Below are 12,922 nucleotides of genomic sequence, written 5' to 3' on the forward strand. Positions count from 1 at the left end.
AACGGGTGTACATGTCGCCTATAGTCTCGCTTGGTTGCATTTGAAAAAACCAAAATCATGCAATAAAAAGTTAACTTTCGAGTTTTTGACTCTACTAGTTCCCTCGTGCGTGATTTCAAGAATTCGCCAAATGTCAAAAGCCGTTTCACACGTAGAAATCCGATTGAACTCATTTTTGTCTAGTGCGCAAAATAAGGCATTCATAGCCTTTGCGTTTAAAGAAAAATACTTCTTCTCCAAATCCGACCATTCGTTCATCGGTTTGGAGGGAAGTTGAAAACCGTTTTCAATGATACTCCATAAGTCTAAATTCGTAGAAATCAAGAAAACTCTCATTCGAGTTTTCCAATAAGTGTAGTCCAATCCGTTAAACAACGGTGGACGAAAGACCGAAAAGCCCTCTTGAAGAGCCATTTCTCTCAGGTGTAAATCCGAAATGAGAAATACCCCGCTCTGATACCAATTGTTAGGATCGAGAGCACTAAGAGGGGGGGGGTGAATTAGTGCAGCGAAAATCTTTCAGCGATTAAAAACGAAAGCTGCGTTCGTTCGATAAACACTATGCAAAAGCCGATTTTAAGTTTACTTATGATTAAGTGCAGTTTACGTTTAAACACAGTTAGCGTCTAAATGCAGTTTGCGTCTAAATGCAGATTGCGTCTAAACTCAGATTGCGTCTAAGCGCAGTTTGCGTCTATGCGCAGTTTGCGTCTAAGCGCAGTTTGCGTCTAAGCGCAGATTGCGTCTAAGCGCAGTTTGCGTCTAAACACAGTTTGTGTCTAAGCGTAGTTTAAGCAGAAGTATAAAGATAATGTGCTGCTATTGTACAGCTCAAAAAGTAATATGCAAAAAGCAGATTTACGTCTAAACGCAGATTTACGTCTAAACGCAGATTTACGTCTTAAACGTAGATTTACGTCTGAACTTTGAAACTCGTTTGTATACTCGCAGAAGGCAGTATGCAGTTGAAATTAAGACGTAAACGTAAGCTGAAATCTGATGATTGTGCGAGGAAAGTCGATTTACGTCTAAATGCAGTTTTACGTCTAAATGTTGAAACTCGTTCGTAAAGTTGCAGAAGACAGTTTGCAGTTATAAATAGAATCAAAATGTAAATGTAAACTGCAAGGAAACTCGTTCGTAAAAGCGCAGAAGACAGTTCGCAGTTATAAACAGATTCAAGACGTAAATGTAAGCTGCAAAGTAAAGATCGTACGAAAACACCTATTGACGTCTGAATCCAGATTCGGATAGATTAGAGCTTAGAAACTTGTTCGTAAAAGCGCAGAGAGCAGTAGCTATGTAGGAGGTTTGCAGTAATGATAAAGTGCTCAAAATAAACGCAAACCATAGATTTAGAGTGGTTCGGTCAGTCTTGACCTACTCCACTTTTGGCTTCCTCCACCGGCGAGGTCACCGACGTCAACTAGGGGCCTTCCTTCAATAGGCGAAGGCCAACTGCCCTTTTACAGTTTCTCTCCTTTTGACGGGCTCAGGAGACAACCCTTACAGATCCTTTCTCTCCTCTCTTTACAACTCAAGACTTGAATAACAGAAAAGAGAACTTTTGGACTTTACACAAATTTGAGCTCTTAGAATCACTGAAAAGATCAAGAATTCGGTGTGGATCTGTATCCCTTCAGTGCTGAATGGGTGGGGTATTTATAGGCCCCAACCCAATTCAAATTTGGAGCTCAAAACGATCAAATCCCGGAATTTCAGGATCAAGCGGTTGCACCTCTTGACTGGAGAGGTTGCACCGCCTGGCAGAGCTCGAAGACCGAGCTCAGGCAGTGCCACCTCTCTGTCAGGGAAGTTGCACCGCCCAGTCTTGCTCGAAGACTGAGCTCAGGCGGTGCCACCTCTCTGTTAGGGAGGTTGCACCGCCCCGTCTAGCTCGAAGACTGAGCTCTGGGCGGTTGCACCTCTTGGGTGGGGCGGTTGCACCGCCCAGTCTCGCTGGAAGACATAGCCTGGGCGGTGCTACCTCCAACCCTGGCGGTGCCACCTCTTTCACTATTCCAGCTCACTTGGTTTGGCTCCAAACTTGGTCCAAACCAGTCCGAACTTGGGCCTAATTGGCCCCTACTTGGGTTATAGGATTAACACCTAATCCTAACCCTAATTAACGTGCTAACTATGAATTTAAAGACATTTTCTAAGCTATTACAAAGTCCGAAAGTCAAGACTTCTTCTGGCGAGCTTCCGGCAAACTTCCGGCGGTCTTCCGATGAACTCTCGGAAACCATTCTGTGGACTCCCGGCAAGCTCCTAGACTTCACGATTTGATCTTAGCGAGTTTCAACGAGCTTCGTCGGCAAGCTCCGATCTTTCTCGACGAGCTCCGCGAACTTCCAACGAACCTTCCTGCGAGCTTCCGAAAAACCCTTCGGCAAGCTCCCAACTCATTCTCGGCTAGTTCCGGTAGCATTCCAGACGAACCTTCGAACTTCCGTCGAACTCTCGAACTCGCAACAAATCCTTCGCGCTTGACTTCGACACTTTGTTTCGCTTTATGTCTTCATTGTTATCATAGTTAATCCTGCACAACAAAACAAAACTTCGATCGAGACAATTAATCCTAAGCAATTAACCAAGTTGTCCGACATGTCATTGGTCCCTCGACGCTTCGTCCGATTCTTCGGCGCATCGTCCTCTTCTGCAGCCTATTGCCCAATCGGCCAGTTGACTCCGCAACTCCGATATCCTTGGCACAATACCCGCTCTTCTTGGCCCGATGCCCGAGTCCACGGCCCGAAGCCTTCTGTCGATACGTCGACGGATCCACCGGCCCGACGTCCAATCTTCTGACATGTTCCTTCGGCACAACATGATTTTCCTGCTTTAATTGTCTCATCCTGATCGAAGCATCCTGCGTCACTCAAAACGTAGATTAAATCATAAACATATATCAAGTAGTTTCATCATCAAAATACGAGATTCAATAGTAGATTCATGATCCAATTGAGTTCTGCAGTGGTAGCGGCAATGTCACGGTATTCAGCTTCAGTTATAGACCGGGCGACTGTCTTTTGCTTCTTAGAACTCCAACTGATTGGATGAGCACCAAGGAAGATAATATACCCCGATGTGGATGTTCTATCATCAAGGTTACCTGCCCAATCAGCATCTGCAAAGGCATGAAGACGAAGTGGAGAGTGTTTACGAAAAAAGAGACCATGATTTAGGGTCCCTTTAAGATATCGTAGAAGTCTCTTGACCGCAGACTAGTGTAGAGTAGATGGTTGCTGCATAAACTGTGATAATTTGTTGACAGCAAATGAGATGTCTGGACGCGTGAGAGCTAAGTATTGTAAAGAGCCAACAACTTGGCGGTATTGAGTGGGTTCCGCAGCAGGACTTTCATCCGATAATTTGATAGAACCACTAGTAGAGATGGGGGTTGTAACTGCATTTGCATCATGCATGTTTGTCTTTAATAACAAATCTTGAATGTACTTGCGTTGTGATAAAAGGAGACCGGAAGACGTAAAGGTAGCTTCGACGCCTAGAAAGTAGCTCAAGGGTCCGAAATCCTTAAGCGAGAATCGAGCTGCCAGTTGTTTGATGAACGCTTGGATACTAATGGGATTGTTGCCTGTGACAATAATATCATCCACATATACCAGAATATACATTGTGTTTCCATGATGATATCGCAGAAATAACGAAGTGTCAGATTTGGAGTTAAGAAAGCCGACAGAAGTAAAAAATGAGCTAAGTTTAGTGTACCAAGCTCTCGGAGCCTGACGAAGTCCATAAATGGCTTTTCGAAGTTTGCAAACATGCTGTGGATACTGAGGATGAGTAAAACCAGGGGGTTGTTGCATAAAAACATCTTCGGATAGAGATCCCTGTAGAAAGGCATTATTAACATCCAATTGTCGTAATTGCCAGCCTTTAGTGGTAGCCAGACTCAAGATACGCCGGATTGTAGTGGGTTTAACAACAGGACTAAACGTCTCAGTGAAATCAACTCCAGGTCATTGATGAAACCCTTTGGTGACCAAGCGTGCCTTATATCGGGCAACAGAGCCATCTGGGTTCCGCTTAATTCTAAAGACCCACTTACACCCGATGATGTTTTGTGAAGGATGGAACCCGATGATGTTTTGTGAAGGATGGAAAGGAATGAGATCCCACGTTGAATTATGGAGGAGGGCATTATATTCCTCACTCATGGCAGTACGCCAATGCTGAGATTTTTGGGCTTGAGTGAAGATGGTGGGTTCAATGTTGGGGGATGAGGAATTCAAGATAGCTTGTAGGTTAAGTACCTGACGAGGTTTAAAAATACCATGCTTAGAGCGAGTGGTCATAGGATGATTGGAGACGACAGAATTGGGAGGTGATGTTGGGTGAGGATCTATGGCACAAGCCGGGTCAAGTGGAGACACGTCAGGGGCACTTGGGCGAGAAGGAGGTAAAGAGGATGGTTGTGTTTTGGAACATATTGCCCCATCAATTGGGGAAGAGTGGAGTGGAGTAGGAACAGAGGAAATGGGCAAGTGTTGAACTGGAGTGATATAGTGCAGATCAGGAGGGGAGGAAGTAGACGAAGTCATGAGAGGCTCGTCCGATTGGTCCGAAGGTATACTCCAGTGAGATAGTGAAGTGGTCCGTATGGCAGTATATGGAAGGGTTTGAAAAGGAAAGTTAAACTCAACAAAGACAACGTGATGTGATATGAAGATTTTGTGGGTGTATAGATTATAGCAGCGGAAAGCATTATGTTCAAGTGAGTAACCAATAAAGACGCAAGGAGTAGATCGAGATGTTAACTTATGAGAGGCATAGGGACGTAACCAAGGATAACATAAACAACCGAACACTCGGAGTTTACGAAGGTTAGGGGGTTTGTGAAATAGTGTGTCAAAGGGGGACTGGTATTGTAGAACTGGTGTAGGCATTCGATTAATTAGGTAGATAGCAGTTTGAAAGGTTGTTGTCCAAAAAGTTGAAGGCATGGAAGCCTGATGTAGAAGTGTGAGTATGGTTTCTACTATATGCCAATGTTTGCGTTCGGTAGAACCAACTAGTTGAGGAGTATGTGGGGGAGACTTGAGGTGTTGAATGCCACAAGCTGAGAGATGGGATGCCAGGGCTTGATATTCACCGCCACCATCAGAGTAGACTGTTTTAATGGTAGACTGAAAATAGTTTTCGACCAACTTCTAAAAAGTGGAAAAAATGCGAGAAATGTCAGATTTGTGAGAAAGATGATATATCAATGTGTACTTAGAGAAGTGATCTACAAAAATAACATAAAATCGAAACTTATCAAAAGATAAGATTGGAGCAGGACCCCAAACATCAGTATATATAATTTCAAAAGGTTTAGAGGAGGAAATGGAAGATGAGCCAAAAGGCTATCGATGACTCTTATTACTAAAACAAGCATCACAATATATCATAGAATTAGTGGACTTAAAAAGAGGAAGAGAGTGACGAGATAATAATTTCTGCTGAATAAAGGATGAGGGATGACCAAGCCGACGATGCCACACATCAACTGGAGCCGCAACAGAAGAATGAACAGTGGGCTGGGTTATTCGAGAGGCTGACGACCATTCGTAAATGTTATCTTTATTCGGGCCTTAGACCAATGATGCCCCCGTGCTCAAGTCCTTAACAAGAAATAAATCAGGAAAGAATTCAATGGAAGTATTGTTATGTTTACAAAATTGAGAAACAGAAATGAGGTTGCGTTTAATATGAGGGGCGCATAAAACATCATCGAGGGTAAATGTATTAGAGTCAGAATTAAGCGTTGTGGAACCAGTATGAGTTATAGGAAGTCCTTTACCATCACCGATGATGATATCTTCATCACCGCCATAGGGATTGTGAAGAGACAAATTCTGAAGATCAGCGGTGATGTGATGAGAGGCACCAGAGTCGACAATCCAGTTGGACTGGCTAGGTATCGGAGAAGTTAGGAGATTTGCCTGAGGCTAGTGTAACGGAGCAAGGAGGCGGGGACGAGACCGGCAAACTTTAGCGGAGTGGCCGACTTTGTCACACAGTTGGCAAACGACCCGTCTTTGATGGCTCGGTAGGGCAAGACGCCAAGACAAATGATGGCTGGAGTTACCACTTTGCGAGAAGTGATGACTAGGAGGATAGGAGGGGTGTTGCATGGAACTCACAGAATCAAGAGGCGCATTAGCCAAACCTTGGGTGATGTTCGATGAGTACCGAGTGCTCTTCCGTTTAGACTTGTGACTGACTTGAGCTGTGATAGTTGATCCAAGCAGTTTGTCCGCACGCTTTAAGTACATCTCGTAGTCAGTTAGTTTATCATAGAGATCTTCAAAAGAGACTAGCAAGTCACGTGCCCGAATTACAGCAGCCAATTCCTTATAGTCGGTGTTGAGACCATTGAGGGTATGAATGACAACCTCTTCGTCACATAGGGAATGACCTATCAAGGCTAAGTCATCAATGATAACCTTGATATGTTGTAGATGATCAAAGATAGTACTTCCCTCTTGTTTCATCACCATAAGCTTGGATAGAAGACTAAGCTTGCGAGTACGTGAATGATTTGCCAGGGTGGTTTGCAGTGTAGACCATGCATCGGCAGCTATCACACATGAAGATATCAAGGGAGCAACGGATCCAGCAACTGAAGCTTGAATAGCTTGGAGGATGAGACGATCTTGACATAGCCACAGTTTGTGAGCTGGATTGGGATCGCCGGGGATGTTGAGCATGGCTGTAGGACAACTGAAAGAGCCATCAATGTAACCTAACAAGTCGTATCCAAATAAAAGATTAGAAAATTGAGCTCGCCAGGACGCATAGTTGCCACCCTTTGATAACTTAAAGGGGATCAGCATGGCAGCATTGATAGAGATAAGCCCTGTAGAAGAACAAGAAGTGGGAGTCCCTATAGGAACTGAAACATCAGAAGAAGTGAAGAAGAAGTGAATGAAGACTTTTTTTTTTTCGTGTGCTTTTTTTTTTCTTTTTTTCTTTTTTTTTTCGTAGAAGATGCAGCGAACCTTGTGTGATACTCAAGTCACACAAGGTGGAGAATGAGGGAGGGGGCTGCTGCTGTAGATTGCTACAGTAGATTGGGCAATCTACAACAGTGCCCAAAGCTGCCGGTAGCTGCTGTGGATTGCTGCTTGCTGCAGCAGATTATAGAGGCTGCAGTTCGCCGGAAGATGGCCACGAAAACTGCAGCGGTACTCAAGACTGCGGTTCGCTACTATGGATTGTTGTTTGCTGCAGCAGATTGTAGAGGCTACAGTTCGCCGGAAGATGGCCGCGAAAACTGCAACGGTAGACTGCGGATCGTCGGGAAATGGCCACGAAAATCTGCAGCGGTACTCAAGGAAACTGCAGTGAGAGAAATCTACAGCAATTAGATGTATAGAGGAAAGCGGCAGCGAAAGCTGCTGCGGTAGAGGAAGGAAGATGTAGCGGTTGCGGCTGCTGTTGGCCGGGAAGCGGCTGCGACAACGAAGGAGGAAGACGCGGCAGCCGTCGTTAAGCAAGGAAGATTGAGCGAGGAAGACACCGTCGTTCGCCGTTCGTCACTATTGAGGAGGAGGACACCATCGTTAAGGAGGCATCGTTGTGTAGAGGGAAGCGACACCGAAAGCTGCTGCGGTAGAGGAAATGCAGCAGTTGCGACTACTGTTGGCCGGGAAGCGAGGAAGACACCGCTGTTCGCCGTTCACCGCTAGTTTGGAGGCAGTGAGAGAATGTTTTCCTCCTTACGTGATGGCGATGAAGAGTGTCTGTTGTAGGCAGCAAATAGGAGAGGGAGCAAGGCCGACGAAGAAAAGCAAGACCGGCGATGAAGGAAGAGAAGGAGTGGATGAGCAGAGCCAAGGCGGTGCGACGATGCTCGTTAGCACTGGCTTTGAATCCGTGTCTTGTGCTTCTTCAATGACTCCGCTTGAGGCAACGTGTTACTGTGGTCGCTTGGCTAACACACAACAATACTGCTGTCGCCAAGGAGGAACTGCTCTGATACCATGTTAGAAAATAAATAGATAAACAATTGTAGAAGAAGTTGATTGTTATTAATATATCCCCCTTCCTTTTATACAGGTTAGAATGGAGAATTTTCCTCAACAGGTTAGAGGATTTCCTCAAACAGTTAGGGAAAGGCGAAGGCTCTTGATGTTTACAGATAAACCTCCTGAGATGTCCTTGACGAATTAGCTCCTTGATTTGGTCCTTCAAATCACAACACTCCTTAATGTCATGACCATAATCCTAATGAAAATTGTAGTATTTCAATTTATCTCTCATTTCTATAGGAGTCCTCATCAATCATGTATCTTTTAGAAATTCTTTCTCCCTTATTCGTAAAAAGATCTCGGTCCTCGTCATACTAAAGGGAATTGACCCGAACCTCGGGTGGGATATCTCAAGTTGACTATGTTTCCTCTATGTTGAGCCAAAGGTCATCGCTTGATAAGGTTTTTGATGTTGCTTTTTATGAATTTCTTTACGCTTACTTGAGATTATCACTTTTATGACTATATACTGATTGGCCCTTTGAAGCATCTCGAGAATTGTCACCAATCTCTCCACCAATGACTAGAAAAAGTGGATGAGCCTAAGACCCATTATAAAAGCCTGTATCACCGAAGAAAGGTGGGCGTTTTGCACGTCTCGAATTTTACTATAATAATATAAGAATATATCCATAAATTAATATAGATAATTAGTAATTAGGGAAGAAAAATAGATTAAGCACGTAATAAGAAGAAATACAAAAATTAATGGAGAAGATTAATAAGATAATAACATAGCAATTAGTGAAGCAATCATGGCTAACCAATGCAGAATATCTTTATATGGAAAGAGATGGACAGAGATCAATCCAAAATTGAGGATCCAAAACTACAATAATAAATTAGAAAAATCACAATAAAAACAAATATATAAAGAGATCAGCGCATCACAAAGTTTGAGAATATATAAAGAGATTAAAGATCCTTAACAAATTGGGGATCCAAACATAAATCAGAATAATCACGGTGAAAACAAACAAAAATAAATCGAAAAAACCGCATACCGGATGGAACGATGAATATAGAGATCGCAACTCGACTTGTAACATAGTACACTAGTAACTGTACATTCGGAGCAAATCGAACTCTCTGTGGGAAGAAATTAAATCTATCATTTCAGAAGGCTATCCTAAAGAGGAACACAGGTAAAAGCAGAGCGAAGGGAAAAAACAGTGATTGCCCTCTCTCTTGCGAGAAAAAAGAAAAAGAGGAGTATCATCCTCTCCCTCTAGGAGAGAGAGAGAGAGAGAGAGAGATAGGAATATATGTTCTAGCCAATAGTGTTCTGGTCCATGCCTTCCTAAATCACAAGTAGTCTTAAGCTGGATCGTAGCATGAGGTGCTCTTCATATACTTTATATAGTTGGAGCTTCCTCAGAGCATGGATTCGAATCTCCGTGTAGTTTTTTACCATCAGCCATTTGATGCGCAATCCTGCATGACTCTGTCCATGGCTTGCTGGTGGTGACGGCTGCAGAGCACAACAGGAGAGATCAACACAAAAAAAACTTCCACTGATTCGTTTCTTCATCTGAGCTTGCAAGGATTCCTTCCTGGGAAAGGAATCCGTCGGAAGAGAAGAAGCTGAGATGAACAGCTCGGGTTGGTGTCCCCACACGGAGACCTTTCAGCTTTCGTTTTCCCTCCATCGCCATCCCTGGGCGTGATCTGCAGAAGAATACGTACCATCGGGGACACACTGCACCCCGCACTCTGCTCTCCTGTCAGACTCCCCTTTATTTTAATTGCCTCACATGCATGTAGATCTCTGCAAAGATGTAGATAAATACAAGTCGGTAGTGTCGTAAACCCGAGCAGTACACATGCAGAGCATGAGAGCTTGGAAAAATGGCATGAACAGAGAGGAAGATGCCATGGAAACCAAGGTATAATTAAGAGTCGGAAGTAAAGCCGGGGAGGGTGAAAGAGAGGGAGCCGCGTGTTGAGTTGGATCCGACCCATCAAAAGACGCTGCGAACAGCTGTTGTCAGGCACCGACGGAATAAAGAAGGGCAGAAAGAGACATGGCGAGGCCCAGACTTAGCTGGAACTCTCGACTTCATCACTTCCATCGTACTGCTGCTAAAATGTATGTTAGCTGTACGTGATATCACATCTCTCCGGTGATGGATCCTTCACTGTAGCTGTCAAGGCTTACCTTGTGATCACCAAACACGATGGCACGGTGGTCACCAAGATTGGCTTCGTCGTCATCTCGACCAAACCTGGCCGCCGTCTGCTGTTAGTGAGCTTTGATTTCAAACAGCGACAACATTTGAGTGTATAAGCTATAATTTTAAGTCACTGACACGCAAGACAAGGCCGTGCATTTAATAATGCACGAGGTGGCCAAGAAGACAGAGAGAGAGAGAGAAAGAAAGCGGGGGACGCAAAGCAGACATCCCCATGCGAATCCCTCCCATCTGAGCCACCACCTTCATCGACTCCCTCTCTCTCTCTCTCTCTCTCTCTGTTTCCATCATCATCCATGTGACTTCGTCCTTTTTTTTCCCCTCTCTCTTTCTACCAATCTTTCTCTAAGAAAGCCAATCTTTCTCTGAGAGCTGAGATGGTTGGGGGAGATGAGATGGCCCCTGTCAAGCTGCTCGTCGGCGTGCTCTGCCTCGTCTTCTTGCTGTTCTCGGCTGCTGTTCCGGCGCTCGGGGTGAATGAGGAGGAGCAAGAGGCGATGGAGGGGAGCAGTGTGAGCTTGGCGGTGGACCCGAGCTTCCAGTTCCAGAACTCGAGGCTGAGAGACGCCTACATTGCGCTGCAGACATGGAAGCGCACCGCCATCTTCTCCGACCCGCAGAACCTGACGGGCAACTGGGTCGGCCCCGAGGTGTGTTCCTACTTCGGCGTCTACTGTGCCGCTTCTCCGGACGACCCCTACCTCACCGTCGTTGCTGGCATCGACCTGAACCATGCCGACCTCGCCGGGTACCTCCCGCGGGAGCTCGGCCTCCTCACCGACCTCGCCCTCTTCCACCTCAACTCCAACCGCTTCTGCGGCACTGTGCCCCCCACCTTCCGCCGCCTCCGCCTGCTCTACGAGTTGGACCTCAGCAACAACCGCTTCGTCGGCAAGTTCCCGGAGGTGGTGCTCCACCTGCCGGCCCTCCGCTACCTCGACCTCCGCTTCAACGACTTCGAGGGGCCCATCCCGCCGGCGCTCTTCGAGCGGCCCCTCGATGCCATCTTCCTCAACTCCAACCGCCTCCGCGCCGGCATCCCCGCCACCCTCGGCCACTCTCCGGTGTCCGTCCTCGTGCTCGCCAACAACGACCTCGGCGGGTGCATCCCCTCCTCCATTGGCGGCATGGCCAAGACGCTCAACGAGATCATCCTCCTCAACGACAACCTCACCGGCTGCATCCCGACCGAGGTCGGGCTGCTCCGCCGCGTCACCGTTTTCGACGTCAGCTTCAACCGCCTTCAGGGCCCGCTGCCGGAGTCCATCGCCGGCATGGTGAGCGTCGAGCAGCTCGACGTTGCGCACAACCGCCTTACGGGGCGCATCCCCCCGGGCGTATGCGACCTCCCCAGGCTCCAGAACTTCACCTACTCATACAACTTCTTCACCGGCCAGCCGCCGTCCTGCGGCCGCGGCGGAAGGTCGGCGGTGTTCGACGGCAAGGCGAACTGTATCCCCGGCCAGCCGGACCAGCGGTCCCCCAAGCAGTGCTCCTCCGCGGTGGCCCAACCCTTCGATTGCCGCAAGTCCAAGTGCTGGAGTGGCCGCGTGCCATCCCCTTACCTCAAGCCACCGTCCCCGCGGCCGACTGCTCCTAGGAGATGGCCGGTATACAGTCCGCCGTCTCCGGTGGGGAACAACCCCGGAAGGCACTACAAGCCAGCACCTCGTACGCCGCCGCCGCCGCCGCCGCAGTACGAATCATCGCCTTCTACGAGATCTCACCCACCGCCGCCGTCATACTCGCCGAAGCGATCGCCGCCGCCGCCCCCTTCGGGCTACCATGCTTCCTCACCGCCACCTGCCCCTCCTGCGCACGACTATGAACCAGCAAAACCTCCCCACAGCCCATTGCCACCCACATTGGTCTCACCTCCTCCAACGCATCACTATCAAACGCCTACTCCTCCTGCCCCTGTTCAGCCTCCGACATATACCAACCCTCCGTATCATACTTCACCACCATCGCCGTTGTCACCTACAGGGTCGCCTCCGCCGCCGCCCCTCAAGTCACCATCGCCACTGCCGACACCAGTGCCTGCCTCCCCGCCGCCGTCGCAAAAGCCATGGCAAGCTCCACCACCACCGGTACACTCCTCACCGCAGCCATCACCCAAGTATGCTCCTCCCCCGTTCGAACATTTGTCGTCACCACCACCTCCTCCGACCGTGATGAAGCAATCTCCTCCGCCGTCGCTTCCACCACCGGCAGAGCTGCCGCCGCCACCAGCACCGCCCAAGTGCCACGGGAAGGAGCATCCACCGCCGATACTGCCGCCCGTTGTAGGCGTGTCCTATGCTTCGCCACCACCGCCGGCGATGCCGTACTACTGATCACGCGCGGCAAACTTTCTCTCTACCACTCCCCCTATCTCTTCCTTTATATTTCTTCTTGTTAATTGATCATTACAACTAAATATTCTTTTTGTTGTCGCTCTTGTTGGTCTCCCTTCGCTTATGCAATGCATCACGGCAAGTATTACTGCTCGGATGAGCCTCCTGGCTCTGTTTATTTCTCTGTTTGAGAGGATGAAGTGAACTACTCTTCCAAACTGCATGTTTGCTGTTGTTGACACGGCACTTTTTTGAAGCTATTCATCTCTCTCTCCCTCTCTCTCTCTCTCCCCCACTGCTGAGCTGCTGCGTGGATCTCTTGTCGAAGAACGGTGGGTGACATCTAAACTCACTG

General features: G+C 47.4%; 1 protein-coding gene across 1 annotated transcript; it reads left to right on the forward strand.

Annotated features, from left to right (window-relative positions):
• Window positions 1–10,380: 10,380 nt before the first annotated feature.
• On the forward strand, window positions 10,381–12,720 carry LOC135649728 (leucine-rich repeat extensin-like protein 4). The gene has a single exon (XM_065168433.1). It carries the CDS (start codon window positions 10,609–10,611, stop codon window positions 12,565–12,567), a length of 1,959 nt encoding a protein of 652 aa, XP_065024505.1. The 5' UTR covers window positions 10,381–10,608; the 3' UTR covers window positions 12,568–12,720.
• Window positions 12,721–12,922: the final 202 nt, after the last annotated feature.

This window comes from Musa acuminata, chromosome BXJ3-9 (assembly GCF_036884655.1).
Source record: "Musa acuminata AAA Group cultivar baxijiao chromosome BXJ3-9, Cavendish_Baxijiao_AAA, whole genome shotgun sequence".
Taxonomy (NCBI): domain Eukaryota; kingdom Viridiplantae; phylum Streptophyta; class Magnoliopsida; order Zingiberales; family Musaceae; genus Musa; species Musa acuminata.